Source organism: Abrus precatorius, unplaced genomic scaffold (assembly GCF_003935025.1).
Source record: "Abrus precatorius isolate BTA unplaced genomic scaffold, Abrus_2018 Scaffold3, whole genome shotgun sequence".
Lineage (NCBI taxonomy): Eukaryota > Viridiplantae > Streptophyta > Magnoliopsida > Fabales > Fabaceae > Abrus > Abrus precatorius.
In genome coordinates this window covers 32,336,878-32,359,149 of record NW_020874373.1, presented here as the reverse complement: position 1 = coordinate 32,359,149, position 22,272 = coordinate 32,336,878, and the positions used below count along the sequence as shown (strand labels likewise).

At 32.6% G+C, this 22,272-nt stretch overlaps 3 protein-coding genes across 4 annotated transcripts; 2 read left to right on the top strand and 1 right to left on the bottom strand.

The window, feature by feature from the left end:
- The first annotated feature begins 456 nt into the window (after window positions 1-456).
- On the top strand, window positions 457-6,715 carry LOC113863659 (chromatin assembly factor 1 subunit FAS1). Of its 2 annotated transcripts, none has more exons than XM_027497308.1 (12): window positions 457-1,246; window positions 1,396-1,495; window positions 2,097-2,244; window positions 2,334-2,457; window positions 2,832-3,184; window positions 3,263-3,583; window positions 3,871-3,952; window positions 4,033-4,161; window positions 4,447-4,860; window positions 5,111-5,248; window positions 6,176-6,221; window positions 6,308-6,715. In XM_027497308.1, the coding sequence occupies exons 1-12, from the start codon at window positions 719-721 to the stop codon at window positions 6,466-6,468; spliced, it is 2,544 nt and encodes an 847-aa protein (XP_027353109.1). In that variant the 5' UTR covers window positions 457-718; the 3' UTR covers window positions 6,469-6,715. The 2 variants fall into 2 exon arrangements, with proteins under 2 accessions (XP_027353109.1, XP_027353108.1); XM_027497307.1 differs by having other exon boundaries at window positions 3,263-3,598; window positions 6,308-6,574.
- Window positions 6,716-7,669: 954 nt separating this feature from the next.
- LOC113863661 (putative metallophosphoesterase At3g03305) lies at window positions 7,670-11,083 on the bottom strand. The gene is made up of 4 exons (XM_027497309.1): window positions 10,749-11,083; window positions 10,376-10,617; window positions 8,453-10,027; window positions 7,670-7,927 (listed from the first exon to the last, which is right to left on the bottom strand). The coding sequence occupies exons 1-4, from the start codon at window positions 11,038-11,040 to the stop codon at window positions 7,808-7,810; spliced, it is 2,229 nt and encodes a 742-aa protein (XP_027353110.1). The 5' UTR covers window positions 11,041-11,083; the 3' UTR covers window positions 7,670-7,807.
- Window positions 11,084-17,899: 6,816 nt separating this feature from the next.
- LOC113863662 (AP2-like ethylene-responsive transcription factor BBM1) lies at window positions 17,900-21,993 on the top strand. Its single transcript, XM_027497310.1, has 9 exons — window positions 17,900-18,137; window positions 18,404-18,998; window positions 19,214-19,296; window positions 19,491-19,499; window positions 19,602-19,690; window positions 20,062-20,135; window positions 20,240-20,290; window positions 20,643-20,719; window positions 21,098-21,993. The coding sequence occupies exons 1-9, from the start codon at window positions 17,900-17,902 to the stop codon at window positions 21,991-21,993; spliced, it is 2,112 nt and encodes a 703-aa protein (XP_027353111.1).
- Window positions 21,994-22,272: the final 279 nt, after the last annotated feature.

Sequence of the window (22,272 nt, the reverse complement as noted above, 5' to 3'; positions counted from 1 at the left end):
AACATGTAAATTATAATTCATTATTTATGATATTTGGTTAAATTGTGTATCATTTATTATTTACATACAATATAATTTTTTTTATTTGTACAAATTTGTACACAATAAAAAATTATATATAATAAATTTTTATTAAAAATTATATCATTAATGTAATTCAATGTACTAAGACTATTAAATATTATAATTTATAATAAAAATTCACTGTATATAACTTTATTTTGTATTATGTTGCACGAGTTAGAAAATTATATATAATATTATAATAATATATTTTTAGCTAATTTACTTTTGAAATATCTTAGTATTTATTTTAAGAGAAACTTATTTATAATATAATTAAATTAATTTTTTAAAAATAATCACAAAAATTGATTTAAAAATTTGATAAAAATATTGCTACCTAAATATATCAGGATTTTGTGGTTTTGTCCGAAAACTACATAACATGATGCTCGGCCAAGGGTTTCGGTAGGGAAGGTAAGTAGTTTAACATTTTGAAGTGGAGCCAAAAACAAGAACGCTTGGCGCGAAACTCTAAATTTCACTTTCCTATTGTTTTTGTTTATATTCCCAAACATCTCCATTTTCATCTTCCACACACCACACCAATTAGGGTTCTTAAATTCCTTTTTTCTCATTACAGATCTCACAATCAAGCTTCAAAATCTCTGGTTGGAAACGCGCATAGGTTCCAAGAAACGCCAGAGAGCTGAAAATGGCGGCAACGGTGATAATCGACCTCGACGTTAAAAACACTCCTCCAAGTCCAACTCCTGCTCCTCTTCCTCTTCCTCCTCAAGATCCGAAATTAAATCGTGCCAAGAGCAACATTCGGAAGCGAAAGAAGGATAGCATGCCGCTGCAAAACATAAAGAGCGCGGAAGAGAAATACGCGCTCATCCAAACCCTCATGAAGGAGCTCGATGGATTGTTCAAGTATTACAAAGAAGTTATGGCTCAGAAAGTGTGCGTCGAGCTGAGCCACTGTGGTGGTTCGCGAAACGCTGTTGTTGCGGCGCTGATGGAGGAAAGTGACCTTCCGTTGACGAGACTCGTGGAAGCGATTCATGACAAGTTGAACAGTGAAGTAGGAAACGGCGCAATCGTGCTGGCGGAGCCTGTGACGTACGCGTCGGTGAAGAGTAGTGTGTTGTTTGTGGGGCAGAGAATGGTATATGGCGTGCCTAATGCTGATGCTGATATATTGGAGGACCATGCCGATTCATGTCTCTGGTGTTGGGAGGTGATTGTTTTTGTTTATTTTGAATTGTGTTAATTTTTGTTAATATATTAATCTCTTAATTCTATGTCATGCATAATTAGGGTTTTAAATCGAATCTAGATTGGCGTTAGTTGTTTATTGTTGATTGACTTGTTATATCGGTGATGCAGACGAGGGATGTGAAATTGATGCCAAGATATGTTCGAGGACAACTTGGTGTTAGACGTACTTGCCGAAGAAGGATACATGAGAGGATCATGGCTGTCTCTGGTACTGCATCCATGCTCACTTGGATTGTTATTGTGATTGATTAAATTATTTTCTCTTGGAAGAAGAATGCATGTTCTTGACTCTTTCTGTTGGTAGTGTGGCCTTTTTCATCTCAATTGATAATATATATCTATGTGTATGTCTAATTTGTGTCATTATAGTAAATGTTGATTTGTTTTTGCTTACCCACACATTGCCTTCCTGGATCTCTGAGTTAGTTAGTAACTTAGCATATTATTCATTTTTTCAACTGAAGAGAAAAAGTTATTGCTTATATGAAGCCTGGTTGAAATGTAATTGTAAGTGCCTGGTATGGCTTGCACTCATTGTTATAATTTGCAAGGATTAAGTACTGTTATTTGCTTGGAAACCAAATAGATGTTAGAATTATATCTTTATGTACTTTTAATACGACGTTCAATTCATAAGTAATATGGACTATATGGTGATAATTATACCAAAAATTGTGACATTTGACATTTATTGCAGTGTTTCATTATATTTGGACTGCTTTTAGAAATATCATTTTGATTATGTTTAGGAAATGGGTTAGCTTGCTCATTTAATGAGTATTTTTTACTGAACTTGGGTTACTTTTCAGAAATGATAGCATCACTGAAAAAGCTAGAGAGTGAACCAGATTACAATCATGGCTTAATGAAGGCATCAAAAAAGCTCAATAAAGCTTTCAATGAGGCAGATATTCGCCTGTTAGTGGATGCCTTGATGCAGAAAAACAGTGAAGACATGTACATAAGCACACTATTCCTGAAATGTTTGATTTTTTTTCAAATATATAAATTTGCATGATGCTTGATATTTTAAATTTTAATTGTAGGGCCAAGAAAAAAGCAAACCAAGAAAATAAATTGCTAGTTAAACAGTTGGAGAGAAATAGAAAAGAAGCTGATAAAGAGAAAGAAAGTGCACACAGTGAACTGCAAAGCGAAACACTGCTTAGTGTAAGTGCAATTTTGATCGTGATATGTGTTCCTTATTGCTTAAGTTGCATGCTCATTGACATTGCTGTCATTGACAGTGCAATAATGTTTTATGCGTTCAAGTTCAATATTTTTATCAAGACGTTGAAGATAATAAATATAAAATAAGAAAAAGCAATAAGTATTTGCTGGAGGTTTAAATAGGATGGGCACTAAACTTGCCGACAGCATTGATTGTCACATTAGTAAATATTTGTTATAACCCAAAGTGGTTAATATATTCATTCTTAATTTTCTGACCGATTCACTCATCAATTGAACTATTGAAAATAGATTTATCTTTTTATATTTTGACTATTAAAAACTTACTTTTTCCAACTGCTTGGTTCCTTTAGGAATCAGATTTAAAATTGTCACAAGATGAGGCAAGAAATGGTGAGAAATTTTTTGAAAAGAGGAAACAGCAAAAGAAGCAGGTAGAGGGTGCAGAAAAGGATCAACGGCGTCGAGAGAAAGAAGAAGCTGAATTAAAAAAGAAGCGATGTTTACAAAAGCAAGCCTCAATTATGGAACGCTTTCTGAAAAGAAGTAAAATTGATCCCTCATCTCAGAGTGACAAAGTTCCAAATAAATCAATGGCATCTGATACATCAAGCAGCAAGAGTGAGAGTGTGTCTGAGTCAGCTACTATTTCAATGGATTGTACTCTTGCATCAAGTAGTGCTGTTACACTTGAGGATATTCGCAAGTAAGTTTCTTTTACTGTATTAACCTTTACCATTCTGTTTTCTGATCCTACTGAAAGTGTCTCACACTCACTTGTCAGGTTGCATTTTTCTTCATGGCGCTGTTTAGGACAATCCATTCGCTCAAACAGAAGACAGAGATGGGGCTTACGTCATAAACCAAGGACTGAAGTATTTAAGGAACTTAAGCTGACTGCTACTAAAACTGCAGTTCATGATGATGAGTTAGATATGGAGAAACATGTAGACAGATTGGGAGAATTTAGTTCTGATATTAGTTCCTGCCCAATGAATGCAGAGGTTTCTCCTCTTGATGCCAAGAAGTATAGTCGAGGGAGACAATTGTTGCAGTTTGATAATGCTCATAGACCTGCCTTTTATGGTGTTTGGCCCACAAAAAGGTTAGATTATGCTTTGTGAGTTGATTCTTTTTTGGATTTTAATAAACTATGCTATGCCTATACTTAAAAGTGAGAAACTCAAAAATTTCAACTGTTTTACTTTTGGGTCTCTTCTAATTATGCAGAGATATTGTGTCACTACTATTAGAGGCTTATCGGTTGGTCAAATTAAATGCCTATAATTGCACTATGTCTAAAATAAATAGTAATTTTGATTTTGTATGTTACATGTATTTCAGTATTTTTAGTTGAGATTGATTATGTGCATAAAAAAAATATGTTTCTAGTCACATTGTTGGACCACGCCATCCTTTAAGGAAAGATCCAAGTCTGGATTATGATGTCAGCAGCGATGAGGAATGGGAAGAGGTGCATTGAATTTTTGTATTTAATTGAATTAATATACAATGCATGCCATGCATCTGCTAACAACATTCTGTCTTTTTCAGGAGGACCCTGGTGAAAGTCTTTCTGATTGTGATAAAGATGAAGAGGAATGTCAAGAGGAAGGCTCAAAGTCTGATGGAGAAAGTGAAGATGGGTTTTTTGTACCTGATGGATATCTCTCTGAAGATGAGGTAGAGGCTTGGTGTTTTACTGAAAGGAATGAGTTTGTTATTAGTTATTACAATGTTTTGCATTTCAATGATTCTAAAGTAGATGAGCAATATTTTGTACCTTTTGATGTTTCTATCTGTGCATATTATTTATTATGTATCAGTCCATGGTAAGAGCTGGGGTGTGTGCAGGATCAAATGTTCTCAGCTGCATCACCTTGAACAGCTGTACCTGTAACTGCCATCTGTTTGTGAAATTGAAATCCATAACAGCTTATTAACAACATTTCTTTCATTTATATGTAGGGTGCACAAGTAGACAGAATGGAAATAGATAATGACATTGAGGGGGCTGATAGCTCACCAAGCTGTAAGGATGATGCCGAGAGCGAGGAGTTTTGTGCTTTACTTCGACTACAGAAATATTTAAACAATTTGACTGAGCATGCTCTTCGAAAAAATCAACCCTTGATTATATCAAATTTGATTCATGACAAGGAGATTTTGTTATTGGATCACCATATTAGTGGTGCTCCTAAGCTGGAGCAGATGTGCTTGCAAGCTTTGAGTATGTACATAATTCCTGGCTGCTCAGATATAGAAATATCTATGGATCAAATGCAAGATAAGGACCAGGAAGCCTGCCTCTCTTCTGGTAAAGGTGGTACTTGTCCAGTATCTGATGTGGCTATCATACCAGACTCAGATCTACCCATAATTGTAAGATATGCATTTGAGTAGCATTAATATCAAGTATCTATCAGGATGTGTATAATTTGTTAGTCACAAGTTAAAGTCCAGTTGGCTGAGGGATAGTCAAAATGTCGATTGAGCTGACACTGGCCTGCCTTGGGCAGGCTGATTTGGGAAATATGCCCTTCTATTTTCTCTTGCTATTTTTAATTTGCAGCTAATTCATGACATGGAAATTAGTAACCTTACAAGTTTTTTTTATTATTAATTTTTTCAGGTGACTACTATTCAAAATTGTTCTCAAGGGATGAATAAAGTGTTAGGGTCTTTGCAACAGATATTCCCATCTGTATCAAAGTCCTTACTGAAGAATAAAGTGCGTGAAGTGTCAGACTATGTTGATAACCGTTTGCAGGTTTGTATGGTTGAAATACCACAATCTAGCATTATTGCTAATTTTTATAATGAAAACCATTTGAAAATTAGCAGACCAAGTATAATTGGCAAGTGCATAAATATTAAAAGGCTCATAACTGTATAGGTGAACGAATCAAATACAACTGATCTCTGTTAAACCTTTTACAGTTGTGGTTAGTTGTGATCCTAGGTGTTGTGTAAGTAGCATTGCTTCCCCCGAAGACCCTTGACGCTGTTAGAAGTTTCCATGAACTTAACCTGGATGGCTCCCTCAGTTCATTGTCACAAGTAATGACCGACATACATTTGACCCACAATAAACTTGTTGGGTTAAATATGGTGCGGACATGCTCTGTTTCAATTAAATGTTGGTTTGGCATTGAATTGAATTCAGATGGGATGGAGATGAATCAAAACCTGTTTTACTTTGCAATGCAATTGTGTCTCTGGGAAATAATACATGTGGAGTGGACATCATGTTTTAACTTACCAATTGGTTTTACATTGAATTGAATTCAGAAGGGAATGAGATGAAAAAAGCCTGCTGTAACTTTCAATTCAAATGGGTCTCTGCAAAACAAAGTGTATCCATTCATTCATCAAGCAGGCAGGATGTCAATATTATTCACCCTTATTTTTATACTAGAAACCAAGAACCTATGCTTTTTCATGAACTAACTAATTTTCCTTCTACCAATGTGCCTTCTAGTGCTGATGTCTGTTTGGATGCATATATCAAACCAGTCACATTTCTTATGAAATTTTCTTGGCCATTGAGTTGCTAGCCTGTAAATGTTGAATTTATGCATCATGTACCAAAAATCTATGCTTTTTTTACCGAGTCTGAGGATTATTTATACTGCTTCATGATTTTGAGGCTAAGCCTGTATCTATTGTGCTGAATTATTTTATCTCGTTTTTTCAGGTGAAGAAAGAAGTTTTAGTTAAGCTTGGCTTGGCAGTTAAACCTGGTATGCTATCTTGACTGTCCCAATCTCTTCACTCGAAGTTTTGATGTTGTTTCCATTCTAAACTAAATGTCTGGTTGAACTGAAAGAAAAAAGCAGCGGGGAACCAAGAAGTATTGCTGCATTTTTTTCAAAAAGGTGCTTGCCACCGACTGGTGAAAGTGTGAAAACTGGTGAAACTTCACCGCTGCCATTCCTGAAATCACATTCTGCCATTGATGAACGACAGCAAAGTTCGTATAATATTTAATGCGGGATATTTTGTTGCACAGTGGCATTTTGGTTACTTCCCGATTACTTACTGTAGACTTTGTAGAAATTGGAGATAGTAGGTTGCACTTGATGCTTGTTGACCTCTGTAGGCTAGTTTCTGATTAAGATATGTCTGAACACTACTTTTTTGCAAGACTTGATAAAATTTTATGTTTAACTATATTGTAACAAGAGGATTGCTTTTTGCAGCCCATTTTATCAATTTAATTTGTCCTTTTCAAACTCAATTGGTCTGTCGTGTATTTTTTGGAAGTAGTTCTAAATTATTAAATTATATGTATTTAAATAGTAAGAAAACATTATTTTTAGGGTATTTTAGAATTTTAATTAAATAATTTGGATATAATAGCAGATAAAAAATTTAAAAATTCTTTTATTATATTTGATTTATTGTAATTGTTAGAAACTCGTAAACACATTTAATTTCTCTTAATAACTTTTAGGAAGTCTTGCAGTTGTGATGAGACCATGTAAGAGTCCTCATATTATTAAAGTGACTTGTTTTCTTATTAAGTGTTTTTTCATAAATAATTAGAAATTGAGTCTTGATCAGCACAAAAAAAATCTAGTTAAACTGCCAATTATGTCTAATTCACTCCCTAATTGAAAGTAACACATCGCATATTTATTTTAGTTGATGATTTATTATTTATTATTGATATTGGGGATCCGAAAGGCAAACATATCAAAGGATCTAAGGTTTTTTGAGTAAAAGCCTCAGTATTTTCTATCAGATTTTTTCATAAAATTAATAAAGCCAATAAAATTTCGATATAAATAAATATCACTCAATATGTTCAATATTTACGAATTATTTTTAATTTGGTGTGTAAGAGATTACAATAATAGTTCATAATACAAGAGTTAATTAGAAAACTTACATTCTACAAAAGCTTGTTCAATATCGCAAGCCTCCAAGTCTTACAAAATGACTCGGCCATCGCTATAACTTGTTTGCACACTTCTTTAACCATGCAAAACCACTAAACTACTGCATGGGTCTTTTTTTGGGTGCTTCTAACAGCTACAAGTTTAAATTACCAAGGGCAACACTTAAGAATACAGCAACAGTAACATAATCGGGAAGGAGGGGAAGAATGAGATAATTGGGTGGGCAGAGAAAAAAAGAGGCATACTATGTGCATATTATGCCAAAAAACCAGCACTACTGTTGCCTCTTGATGGGTCTATATATTTGTTGAACCCGGCTAGCTTCAACCAATTTTAACACCGACCACAGAACCACAATTGTATCCTCTGGTTCCATTCTAAACATGTAGACTTGGTCAAGTATATGTGAACCCTTCGAACAAGTTTCATTCAACAGTTCTTGTTTCGCAGATAGCATGCACCAACAAGAAGGGAATTGAAAGACCATAGCCAAAGAAATGGAGCGCTGGGTTCATCTCATAAGCTTTCATAAGAGTTCTGCAATTCTGCAATCGAATAGTAAAGTAAATGAAAAAATGAACAAAACAAGAAGGAAAAAGAAAGGAAAAGGCAAAGACAACCAAAAAACTGTTTAGAATTAGTAAAAAGATGAAACATAGGGCTTGACCTTAAGGGCCTTTGGTCTTCTCCAATTAAAATTAAAATTTTACCTTGAGATCGAGTACAGACCATTAACGCTGACATTTATTCTGTGTTACTGAGGTGAAACTATTTTTTTTTCTGCAAGAACATTCCAAAAATACCTAAATCTTGCACTTGGTAAAATTCTACTAGCAATCCAAGCATATATCTATTTTTCATACCCCCTCCCTAATAAAAAAAAAACGAAAAAGAAGAGGAAACTGATAATTGTAATCCATGTTAAACCAACTTGTTTTGGTTTTGGTTAATGCACTACCTTCTTTACTAACTATCCTTAAGGCTCCTCTATCATAAATTTATAATGAATATATACTATTTGTCTACACTTTTGCATGGACAACACCGCAAAGTATTAGTTTAAGCCTTACCATAAAATGCTTCCAACATATTGCCAAGCACACCACACAGAGAAGCTTCCGGATCCATCGTTTGCCAAAGTGAATATTAGATACTATGCTGCTTTGGTTGCCATTTAATACAGATTTTCTGTAGTCCATATCAAGATCATCCTTTTTCTTCACCAAAAATGCTAACATGTGTTCCCGGTAAATTGCTCTTTCAGCCATCAGAGCACTAGAGACCAAAAGTGCAGGCAAAACTACAAATATTAGATGGGGAAGAACCACCACCATAATATCTGGAGATCCAACATACTCATGCTTCCCATTTCCATTAGAAGAAGCTACAGCCCAACCCATATAAGTCATGTATACTTTGTTTTCCCCTTCGCTAAATACTTGCCCAATAAACCAGGGGAACAATACAAGATAAAATAGGTATCCTATCCAACCAAACCATAATGTGTGAACCCTACATAGCTCCTGGAGAACCCATAAAACACCATTTACTAAGCCTTTATTGGCGATAAAGTTCTTGTAATTGTATATCTTCTTTGTAAAAACAAGGAGAACTTTTGGAAGAAGAAGGAAGATGAACATAAAGCACAGAGCAGACCAGAATAGTGGGTAATAAAGGACAGCCCATTGACAACCCATGACCAAAAACTCCTTCCAGCTCCAAGAAAGCTTGAGATTATGACCGTTGATAGAAAATGGCCTCAATTCAGTCAAAGTTGATCTGCCTGTGATGTCATTTGCTTCAATTTGAAGCCAATATCTATCGGGAGAAGGATCCTCATATGCTTTGTAATTCCATTGGGCAACATAGAAGTTCTCCCTTGAGTTCTCATCAGCATGCTTGATCATATGTGTTTCTACAACTAAATCAAGGCTTCCAGATCGAGAATCATAGACCCTAGCTACAACTGATACAACTGGAGAAACAGAAAATACCAGAGCTCGAATTGTCTCATAAGAAGAAGGGGCCACAGATTGACATTCATAGTCGTGATGGCATGAAGATGTCAGCATGTCGCGTGAGTCCAAAGGAAAAGTGGGCAATATAATTGCATGTTTGGTCCCTGATTTGAAATCAACATCAACATAAGAAACATGGCCTTGATCAATGGCTAAAATTCGAAGGGCTCTACTCTTTCTCCAATCACCCATCTCCCACTCCCAAAACTCTTGAATTGTTGGCACACCCAATGAACAATTTACAGTACTTTCAAATGAACTGTGGTGCATATTAAACTGAACAAATTTCTGCAAGGATAAAGAGCGATGACTCAATTGATGGTGCCGCTTTAAGTTCATACCAAATTTGGTATGAAGATGCCCACACAGGTAAGCTGAAATGGAATGCTTTAGAAAAACATCTTCCAGGGTCCTTCCAGAACTAGAGGGTGCAGAAAATGAGAGTGGAAAATGCCCAAAGGATATTTTGGTAACTGGCTTTTCTGACTGAGAATCCCACTGTGAGAGTTCCAAGTCTAGATCATTTAGTAATTGATCTGTGGGATGCCCAAAAAGATTAGTTGGACCTCTTAAGCCAATTGACATTGTGCTATCAAACCCAACAAAGAGATGTTTCCGCTCCCGAGTCTGTGAGAGAATGCAAGTACGTGCAAATAAGAAAGGAATGGCATCATTGCATCAAACAACATAGTAATATGAAAAATATTAAGCCTACAGTTTGAGAGCTCTCAATTCGTTAGTCCAGTCCAACAAATAAATGCACATTTTTCAAACAAGTCTAATGTCTTCTTTCTCAATAAAATTTACTACTTTTGAATATTTAAACTCAACTCTTAGTGGTTAATAAAACCTTTTTTTCTTAAAGTGAAGACTAACAACCCTTTTAAAATTTATTCTCAAGGCAGGGAATCAGGTACATTTCAATTTCACATAATGATATACTTAAGTTAGAGTAAATGAATGGGAGACACTTACCTCAAGGGTGACACTATTGACACTCCCATTTCTTCCTAACTGTCCATTAATACTGTACTTCGAAAAGAAATCAAAGGCACCACCAATAACAGGAACACCAAAACTATCATGGTTGCCTCTTAGGTCAAAGAACAAGCTCTTGTGAACTCCACTTCTCTCAATAACAGCATCCATCACATCCCTGTACTCCACCCATTCATCCTCATGCTGCTTCATTGTAAGTAAGTCCTTGCTCTTACCATCTAGTAAACGGTAACATTAACACAACAACCCACAACATTAAAGTCTTATCATTCGTCACCCCAGAAACGCCTTTACCTTAAAATTTGAAACTTGAAAAATGGATAGTGATGGGATTAAAGAAAGTACCAACCTGTAAGATCGCCGGTGATGAGAACGAGGGAGGGGTTGATGATGGAAAGTGTGGGACCCACGTGATCGGTGAAATCAAGGGCTCTGTTTGGATGGTGAACGCTGAAATGAAGATCGGAAAGCTGAACAACCCAAACCACGGAATTGGGGTCTCCTTTGATGTGTGTAACTCTTTCATTGGTTGCAACTACGGAAACGCCACACAGAAACGCAATGGCAATAACGAGAAGAAGGTTAGTGTAACTTCCACGGCGGGGTAGAATCGCGTTTTGGTTTTGGGTTCGCAGTTTCATTTTGAATTGGTGAAATTCACCAAACGGGATTGTAGTTGGTGACATGAAATTTTTTATGGAGTTTAGTGAAAGTTCTTACTTCTTGCTCACCTACAGCGGTATAGGGAAAAAGCACTTTTTATTAAATTTTGGTATTAAAATTTTAAGTACATAAAAATGTTTTTTAGTATTTTTTAATAAATTTGTCACTTTTAATTATTTAATTTTAACTTTTGGATTTGATTTTTAAAAAGTAAAATAAATATTTGTGTTAACGCATTCCATGCGTTAATATTTCGTATAAGATTCAGAAAATGACGTTAATTTAATCAAAATTGAATATCATTTTTAAATATCTAAAGTATTAATATAAAAACAAATACTATCAGATGATGGTTTAAGTGGTAAGCAGATTAAAATTTTGGATTTAAATTTTTGTGCGACCTAAGTCAGATTAAATCAGATAAAAAATAAAATAAAAATAAAAACAAATAATCATAATTGACTAAAATATCACTTTTTTTATCTAACATTCAAGAAATCTTAAACCCACAATGAATAATTATAAATTAATATATTTTAAATGTTTACAAAAAAAAAATAATATCAAATGCAATATTTAAGGTAAATTTAGATAAATAATTAAAGTAAATAAGAATTATATTTTCTTTTATCGTAATGGCAAGCAATATAATGTTATAGTAGGTAGTGGAGTTAAAAATAAGTAAACTATAATAATTTATATTACTTACAAATGAATAATATGGCTCAATTTAATAAACTCTTAAAATAGTCTTTGTATTTGTCAATGAATTTTAATGTGCTCCTATTGAGGATACAGTCATTTTCAGTGGTCCTTCTTTCTGTCTTCCTATGTGATGTCCTTGCAAATACTTTCAAATTATTCTTTATAGAGGATACCTGCAAAAGTTACTTCAATGATAAAGTCAACTATCGATTTAGGGAATAAATGTTGTTTACGATTCAAAGATAACTCTTTTACTTATATCTCTTACTTTTTTTTATAGACAATTTATTGAACTAATGAGTTTCGTGATTCAGTCTTGACTTTAGCCTTTTAATTAAATAGATAATTAATGATTATATACTATTAAATGTTTAATCATTTCTAAGTTATCTTAATCTTGATTGGATAGGCGTTCATTTTCCTAGGCCGAAGGAATATTCAGATTCTTTCTTTTGTCGTAGTGACCGAGTAGAATATCTTATTCAATGCACAATGTGTTGGATTTTAAATTAAGGATCAATCTAATATAAGATTCATATAGACTAGATTAAGTGAAATTGTAAAAATAATGCAACAAATAAAAAAACTCTTACAAAAAAAAAATTATAAAATATAAAAATTCATAATTTTGTTAGACTTTTGTTCTTAGAACTAACTTTAAATATTTAAAATCAATATTTTAATTAAAAATATATTTATTCTATTAAAATTATAATAAATAGATATTTATTTATCAATAAAATGTTGTTATTACTAATTATTTAAACTTTATCTTAAAACTTAGAGTTATCATTTTTTATATATTAATTCAAACTATAATTATTTATTTATCTGTTTAAATAAATATTGTAACTTGCAGATTTTCTTGTTTAACCGAATTTGATAACAAAATTTGTTTTTATTTAAGCTAAAAAGAATTTGTTTAAGTTAAAATTATAAAAAAAAAAAATTAAAACTTTATCTTTTTTTTTCACTAAACTACCAAAAAATTAAACCTTTATACAAAATTATATAGTCACACTTTATGATCATATTACAAAAAATAAGAGTTTAAGATCATGTAATATTATAACTATTTTTTAACCAATTTATCAAAATTATCATTCTTAATAATTTAACTAAATTTTAAATGATTTATTTCACTAGTGCTTAGCAAAAGTAGTACATTAAATAATATATTATGAATATTTAGTAAGATGATATATGTGAAATATTATACTTATAAAAAATAAAATTTTTTAAGATATTTCGTAGTTTAGAGAATAAAAAGATGAAGTTTTAAATTTTTTTGTAATTTTAGTTTAAATTAAAATTATATTTTTATTAAATTTATTTAAATAATTTTTTATTAAATTTATTAAAATAATTTTGTATTTAAATAAAAATAACTTATTAAATAGACTTCAACTAAACAAAATTTATTTAAGTAAATTTAAACTATAAACTGAAGTTTTAATACAGAAAATCCTAATTCAACATTGTACAAAGTGCTCAATTTCTATATCCAAAGGGATATTTTCCTAGAATAATAAAATGTTGTCCAACAAAAATGAGATAAGCAAAATAATTTAGAAAACATAATAAAAAAATATTTGCAAGTAGCATTTATATACTAGTTGGAATATATTTTTGGTCAAATATACTAGTTGGGTTGGGTAGTCGCACTGTAATCCAAGTTTGGTTCAACTTTAAAAAGGCCCAATAAACTACGGTCAGTCATAAAATTGGGTCCAACCCATTTCAATTGATTTTGTCTGGGCCAGATTGAGTCTTGACCTTCCGTCATCCTCTATAGTCTTAAAAAATTAAAACTATGAAGTTCTTAACCAAAATAATAACAATAATAATGAAGCTCAGACTTACACTAATAGGCTTTTGAGCTGATTTGAGTTCCAACTCTCTCTCTCTGAAGAAAATCAAATAACATTTTTGAATTATTTATATATAACTGTTGTATTAAAAGTAATATTTATCAAAGTAAGCCACCCCAACCCCACCAATTCATTCATATCAACCCATGCACGTTCAAGGGAAAAATAATCAGTAAGGTTGCGTTAGCTAACTTTTGAAACATTCTTTTAACCCTATTAATCATTTTAATATCTGAATTAGGTTGGTCCTTGAATTGCAACTCATTTCAAAGCTTAACACTTTTAGCATGTCATGCAAAAGAGTTATATATATGAAAGTATTTTTAGAACATCAATTACAAATATTCAACATTTAATAAAAAATATATATCTTAATATTTCAAAATATATTGATATTTTTATACTCTTAAAACTTTTTAAAAATTTCTCTTTAGAGTTGATTTTGAATATCTAATATAATATTTTTTATTACAGATATAATTTTTTTTTCCTTTCCAAGACTACAAACACTCATTATAAAATGAAGTACAGGAAGATCATCTTATCAAGTTTATTTTTCGGCCCATGATTCGTGTATATGTAGGTCTTGACACTACAAGCAGTAGGTCAAAAGTAGCTTTTCTCTGTCAAATTACGAGGGCTTCTTGTCGAGTAGGTAATAGTTTTCATCCCTGTGAAACACCATCATAAATGTTTTTCTTAACAACATTATAAACATTTAATTACAACATTTTGAACATGCTATACAGTAGCTTGAGTTTCTAACTTTCAAATTTGTATCATTCAAAGGTTATGAATTGACAATGTTAGCGCTTATGCTTTCGGTCTAATAATAGTAAACATCAAATGTGTATAAGAAGGTAGTATATAATTATATAAGTAATTTTTAAAAGAGAAAAAAAAACTAAAAATAGTACTATTTCTTTTTCAAATACTCTTAAACACATTACTGTTAAATGAGTATTTGGATTGGGTGAAGAGGTCCGGCGCATGTCAATGGAGTTTACAATACCAAGGTCATTTATTAACCATGTTTTTACGGTGCAATAGGGGATGGCACCGGCAAAAGGTTTTAATTTAATAATTATAATAACAATCGTCACTTTAATTTTTGAAATATTTAAGAAAAAGTAGTTAAGGCCATGTGTTTTACCGTCTTTGATTCCTTTCTTGACGGTCAAACTTACAGTATGGAATTGCACCCTTCGAGATCAATCTTTATCTGTCATCATCTCCAACTCTATACTAAACTATTCTTTTGTTATCACTCTCTTCGTACGTGTGTCCCCTTCTATGCACTCTTTTTTCTCCATTTCATATTTCATCTTCACCATGTAACGCGCCCATTAGGTATGACCCAAATTATTATTTCAACTTCAAACCCAACAAAATGTATACTATTGACTTTAGTTTGCTAATTCTGCAGCTGGTAATTATGACTTATGTATATTCAAGAATACTACTACTAGTACTATTATATACTTGTGTGTGTGATTTTTTAATTGAACATCAATGCACCGTGTGTGAATAATTATTATATATTTATATACATGTACTGTATCTGTGAAATTCCTCATTGGAAGCTTGGGAGTTAGATTTTCCTCCAATTTGTCTCTTCACAAACTTTTGAGAATGAAATAGTATAACCCGCAAGACAAGGGTTGTTGTCCTCGTATAGGGGCACAAGGTGCAAACCCCGGGCATCTCTAATTTATAGCATATTACAATAATTTTGCTAGGTATTTTCTTTCAGTCTATGTTACATTAAAAAAATTAAAATTGCCAGTGTTTATTGTATCTTACTACTTGTAGGCTGTAGCTCCCTCTTGAATACATGATCATAATAATATAAATCTTTTTTAATAAGTGTCAGTGATGCATGAATTATTGTGCAGAGAAGAGAGAGTGAATATGAGTATTAGTAGCAGTGACTGAGAAAAAAAAAAGTAAGAAAAGAGAGAGAGAGTCCCGTTTGTAGCGGGGGAGCAGATTGATGATTAGGAGGAAGAGATAATACTTAAATAATGTGTCATATGGGATGGACCGAATGTGAGAAAGTTATGGGATGGGTGTTTCTTCGTCGCATATATACACATAGAGGACATTAAGAATCAATAATACTATTCATAGAATTATAAAAAAAAATTATATTTACTAGGGTTCTTTAAGTTAAAAAGTCTAAAAATAATAGTGATGAACACATTCTAAAATTTTGTTATGTCATTCTGCTTATTCTCTTAATAAGAATAAAAAAAATAAAAGAATTTATGACACGCTATTTATCATACTTTTTTATTTCACATTAAATATAGATAATTAAAGTGTATAATGGTAATTTTATATTAAGAAAATTGAAAAGCAAGTTAAGGGTTCTGACTTCTGAGGCTGATAATAGGTCTGACATGAGGTGACTAATGTCCAAGTGGGCTTGAATAAATGGGTGTGGCGAGGGGCTGCGTGTGGTTTTTTGTCACGCTAATTTGTCAGAAATTATTATTTCAACCCCTTACAGGTGTTTACAGCCAAGAAACAGATAAATCCAAATATTCTACATTTGTTAGTCATTGTCATCAGTGTAGTAATTAACGAGAGTAAAGTACTATGTATAATCCAAGATCCTTAATTTCAAGTCCAAAGTTAACACTAACACAACACAAATATTGCAAACTATAAGGATGTTTCAAGATTTGGTATATGGTTTCACGTGCCTGACGAACATTTTGAATAACTTTATTTTATATTTAAATAATACAATGACATTTTTTTTAAATTAACCAAAAATAAAATATGCATCTCATATATTGACTAATCTTATTCTAATCTCTCATAAAGTAACATTTCAAACGTAATTAATAAGTTTTATAACACGTTTTTTAAGTTTATAGATTCTATACGTGTATTTTTAATATATTTTAAAACATGTATTAAAATATGTATGTAAAAAGCCCTCGAGAAAGTATTGCTAGTTTGGTACTTATTTTATTGCTTCTCAATTTCATGTGACTATTGAGGAAAAAAATATCTTGTACAACTTTCATTTTTTTTTTCTTATAAAAAATATTGTCATAAATTATTTTGTTATTATTATTATTTATTTAATTTAATTTACATTTAATTCAGATTATATATTTAGATGTGATGGATAAGTTTATTATTAATTTTTTTTATATATAAAAACTTAAATCTAAAATTTTACCTGAAACAATATTTGTCGTTAAATTATTTTATTTTTAGTAGGGATTAGATCTACTCTGCATATAACTCAATCATACGATAGATTTCATGCATACTATAATGATCAGTATCCGTACAAAAATACATTTTTAAAGTGCATATTAAATTATTCACAAGACTCGGTATTAGTAGCTTAATCTTTGAAAACAAAATTCCAATACTGCAAAATCTAATCATAAAAATAGTGTACATACTCTGAAAATGTCAGTTGACTTAATTAGTAAATTTATTTTGCAATAGAGACGCAAAAACTTGCATCTTCATATGGGAAAATAATAATAATAATATGGAACTTGCACTTTATGAGAAAAGTAAGGTATCACATCAGAAATTTCATACATGAAACTTTAAGACACAAATAGAAATACCTTAGTGATATTGTGTAGCTACTTTAAGCCACAGCTCAGAATACACTACAATGAATTAAAACACCATACCACAGGAACATGTTTTTTTTTTTTTTAAAGATAAACTTTTAATAGTGATTTCTTTTGATACAAATTATTAAAATAAAAATTTAATTTTAATTAAAAAATAACACAAAAAAATCTATAATATTACACTAAAATTTCTTTTTTATTTTTTTATGTCTTGAGCAGCTAGTGTCTTTAGACTACAACGTTAATTAAGAAATGGTCCCCATATATGGATCTTTTCATTAACCTTGAAGCAATTTTATGATTCAAAGATCCCAAGTGCCCTAGAATAAGATGCGTCCCCTTTATATTGTGTGCGCGTGTGTACTTACATATCAGCCAGATGAAAGAGAAACATCTGAATTTAAGTTACCTATACTATAAATGTTCTCTCTCATCTGTATACTATAAATGTTTTTTCATATTTTGAGCTCTTCAAGAATTTGACCCTTCTTCTCCTTCTCCTTCTTCTTCTTTCTTGCCTACCCATATAAGCTATATGCTGCCTCTACTTCATGCATAAACTCCTATTTTCACCCATTATCTACTATTTTCCACAGATTACCTTAAGAGCTTTGTGATCTCTTTGTGATCATTCATCAATATCACATATGGGGTCTATGAATTTGTTGGGTTTCTCTCTCTCTCCTCAAGAACACCCTCCTAATCAAGACCATTCTCAAACGGCACCTTCTCGTTTTGGCTTCAACCCTGACGGAATCTCAAGCACTGATGTAGCTGGAGAATGCTTTGATCTCACTTCTGACTCAACTACTCATTCACTCAACCTTCCTCCTTTTGGCATATACGAAGCATTTCACAGGAACAATAATATTCACACCACTCAAGGTTTCACTTCTTCCTCGACAAGTTTATAGCATATGGTTAACTAATATTTTTTTTTCTTGGAATTTCATCAAGTGCACCCCCATCACTATTTAAAAGTAAGAAAAGATAAAAAAATTATACTACAAGATGTTCAACCTTCTTCTTAACTTCTAGTTTCCCTTGAATTTACTAAGGATTTATTTTGGTTTACACTATTGGGAGAATATTTTGATAAGGTCCAAATTAAAGAGACTTTCTTTTTTTTCCTTTTAATCCGTTTTTTTCAGATTGGAAGGAGAACTACAACAGTCAAAACTTGCTTTTGGGAACTTCATGCAGTAACCAAAATATGAACCAGAATCAACATCAACATCAACAACAACAGCCAAAGCTTGAAAACTTCCTGGGTGGACACTCTTTTGGTGATAATCATGAACACCAAGCATACGGTGGTAACTCAGCCTCAACAGATTACATGTTTCCAAACTGTTCATTACAGCTTCCATCTCAGTCTGTAGTGGCTGGTGGCGGTGGTGGTAGTGCAAGCAATGGTAACTCCATAGGGTTGTCCATGATAAAAACATGGCTGAGGAACCAGCCACCACACTCAGAAAGCAACAATAACAACAACAATGAAAGTGGTGGAATTACTAGTAGAACTAGTGTGCAAACACTATCACTTTCCATGAGTACTGGTTCACAATCAAGCTCATCATTGCCCCTTCTCACGGCTAGTGTGGATGGAGAGAGTTCTTCAAATAACAAGCAACCACTCACCACCGTTGCACTTGATACCACCCAAACTGGACCTATTGACACTGCACCCAGAAAGTCCATTGACACGTTTGGACAGAGAACTTCAATCTACCGTGGTGTAACAAGGTTTTCTATTTTATACACCTAAGCATACATCTACATGAATGTTTATTATATGTATAAATATATATGAGCAGTCACAAATCTTTCATCACTTCAGTATTTATCAGTAAAGTAGTTGCTTTAGTCAGTTTCAATATCTTGTTTTTATTTTTTTTATTGCAATTTTTTAAAATTGTTTTTGAGATGATGATGAAATTAGGGTTTTGTCTTAATTGAAGGCATAGGTGGACTGGGAGGTATGAAGCTCACTTGTGGGATAATAGTTGTAGAAGAGAGGGACAAACTCGCAAAGGAAGACAAGGTATGACCTACCATGTTATGTCCCTCTAATTTTATGCTTATTTTAGCAATGTGTTTTTCTACCCTTGTCCCCTTTGTGTATGTTCGTGTTTTTATAACAAAAATCTACTGCTGAGTTTGATATTAACTTTTGATTTTTCAAATCCACATTCATTATGGGGGTTATGGCCTTCTTCAACATACATGGCCTTGCAGTTTACTTGGGTAAGTATATTTAAATATGTTGTGTTCTCTTTTTTTGCCAAAAATAAAACGAAAACCTTAATTAACGTTGATTATCAAATATCAATTGTTGTCTAATCGCAGGAGGTTATGACAAAGAAGAAAAGGCAGCTAGAGCCTACGATTTGGCAGCACTAAAATACTGGGGAACAACTACAACAACAAATTTTCCGGTAATAGTCATCACTTCTTGTTTATTTGTTTTTTTCTAACTTCATACGTTTTTTCTACATGCTTATCCTCAATATAAATTAAGGGTCGTGTTGCACTTAAATTTCTAAACAAAGTTGGCATTGACATTAACAAACAACAACGGTGAATATATAGGTGAGATTGAACATATGGCAATCTACTACTAGAGGGCACATCGTATAGTGGTGTCCCTGTCCATCGAAAAAGTTTCCTCATTTGATGGGATGTGTCTGTTCATGGAAGAAACTGATATTTTTATTATAATGCAAACTATGTATATATACGTGATTGCTTGATTTGGTCTTTTGACATTGGATACTTTATGTCTTCGTCAACAATCAATGAATATTAGATTAGCCACTATGAGAAAGAATTGGAAGAAATGAAGCACATGACCAGGCAAGAGTACGTTGCGTCATTGAGAAGGTATTTGCTAATTACACTACTAATCTGATCGTAATTGGTTTGTTTTTATTAATTTTTTAAAAGGTGATTTAAATTATCGATAATATAAAATTGCGTTGCCACAGGAAGAGTAGTGGCTTTTCGCGCGGTGCATCCATTTATCGAGGAGTTACGAGGTACAGTTGACTAGAGAGAAATATGTTTATACAAATTAAAGTCTCTCGTTTATGTAAATACCATGTTAGACATAAAATTAATGATTCATGAATGTGCACTTAATTAAGAGCTCATTTTTAGATGAATTAATTCCAAAAACAATTTGACATTAATTTTTTTCAATTAGAGAAATTAGTCATTCGGTAGCTAATTACATCATTTGAATTGCGTTTGTTTGAGTAGATAAAACTTTAAAAAGCACAAAAACATTAAGGAATATATATACAAATAAAATGTACTCATATTTACCCTGAAGTATTGTTTTATATAATCCTTGAGGAGTTTTTTGTTATTTTAATTATATGGTTACAGACACCATCAACATGGTAGATGGCAAGCGAGGATCGGAAGAGTTGCAGGCAACAAAGATCTTTATTTGGGAACTTTCAGTAAGCTAATCAAACTTTAGGTTTTTAATCTTATATGCACTGAAAATCATTAAACAAATAACCTTACTTCACATTTTAAATCTACTTAACAATACTCAAAACATGAGTGTATTCAACTCTGTATGGGTTATATGTGTGTGTATATATATATATATATATATATTTGTAACAGCAAATACCATATATAGTTCTACTTAATCCGTATGCACGTGAATTATATACTTCTTTATTGCAAACATGAAGTTAAATAGATCACTCTTGTTTAGTGGCTTCACAAGTTCAATTTGTTTCCTTTATTATTTTAAGTTTAACTAATGATGTAAGTCAGAAAATGCAATATGAAAACCTTGATTTTACTATAATAATAAATTTTTGCAGGCACCCAAGAAGAGGCAGCAGAAGCATATGATGTAGCAGCCATCAAATTCCGAGGATTGAGTGCTGTTACAAACTTTGACATGAGCAGATACGATGTTAAGAGCATACTTGAGAGCACCACATTGCCAATTGGTGGTGCTGCCAAGCGTTTGAAGGATATGGAGCAAGTTGAACTAAATGTGGATGGCCATAGAACAGATCAAGAAGATCATATGATCATGAACTCGCACCTAACTGAGGGAATCAACAACTTTGGAGGAGGATCAACCCATCATAACTGGCATAATGCTCTTGCATTCCACCAACATCAACCTTGTACCACCATACACTACCCTTATGGACAAAGGCTTTGGTGCAAGCAAGAACAACAAGATAATTCTGATTCCTCTCACACTTTGTCTTATCCAGATATTCATCAACTACAGTTAGGGAATAATGGCACACATAATTTCTTTAATACAAATTCTGGGTTGCACACTATCATGAACATTGATTCTTCTTCCATGGACAATAGCTCTGGATCTAACTCGGTTGTTTATGATGGTTATGGAGGTAGTGGGGGCTACGTGATTCCTATGGGAACTACTACTGTAGCTGCAAGTGATGGTAACCAAAATGAAAGAAGCAATAATGGTTTTGGTGATAATGAGATAAAGGTGCTTGGTTATGAAGGTGTTTATGGCTCTACTGATCCTTATCATGCACATGCAAGGAACATGTACTATCTTTCTCAACACCAATCATCTTCTGTAGATGCAGTTAAGACCAGTGCATATGATCAAGGATCCACATGCAATAGTACTTGGGTTCCAACAGCGATTCCAACACTTGCACCAAGGTCTACCAATATGGCACTTTGTCACGGTGCTCCACCATTCACGTTATTGCATGAATAGGTGGAATTAGGCAGAAGGAAGAGTCACCAAGGTGATTAATATATTGGTAGATTCCTTCCTCTTATGAAGTTACTAATTTAATAGTGTGCACTTTTGAAGAAGGAAGATATATAGGTTTTCTTTCACCATCTCTAACTTGAAGGATCCATATATTTAACGAGGGTCTAATTAATCTAGCCTCAAGTTTAGTCATGGCAGAACAACTTGCTGTGAATTTTGGTAATTAACTTGGAGAATATGTGGACATATCATTGGGAAGTTTTTCTTTTATCACCAGGC

Bases quoted from the DNA above. Each gene is read 5' to 3' on its own strand.
- LOC113863659 (XM_027497307.1), top strand. From the start codon at position 719: ATGGCGGCAACGGTGATAATCGACCTCGACGTTAAAAACACTCCTCCA. The intron at 1,496-2,096 runs GTACTGCATCCA...GTTACTTTTCAG, and splicing joins GAGGATCATGGCTGTCTCTG to AAATGATAGCATCACTGAAA. The intron at 2,458-2,831 runs GTAAGTGCAATT...TGGTTCCTTTAG, and splicing joins AAAGCGAAACACTGCTTAGT to GAATCAGATTTAAAATTGTC.
- LOC113863661 (XM_027497309.1), bottom strand. From the start codon at position 11,040: ATGAAACTGCGAACCCAAAACCAAAACGCGATTCTACCCCGCCGTGGA. The intron at 10,618-10,748 runs GTTGGTACTTTC...ACCGTTTACTAG, and splicing joins CATCACCGGCGATCTTACAG to ATGGTAAGAGCAAGGACTTA. The intron at 7,928-8,452 runs GTAAGGCTTAAA...ATTCGATTGCAG, and splicing joins TATGTTGGAAGCATTTTATG to AATTGCAGAACTCTTATGAA.
- LOC113863662 (XM_027497310.1), top strand. From the start codon at position 17,900: ATGGGGTCTATGAATTTGTTGGGTTTCTCTCTCTCTCCTCAAGAACAC. The intron at 19,691-20,061 runs GTAATAGTCATC...AATGAATATTAG, and splicing joins CTACAACAACAAATTTTCCG to ATTAGCCACTATGAGAAAGA. The intron at 20,720-21,097 runs GTAAGCTAATCA...AAATTTTTGCAG, and splicing joins TCTTTATTTGGGAACTTTCA to GCACCCAAGAAGAGGCAGCA.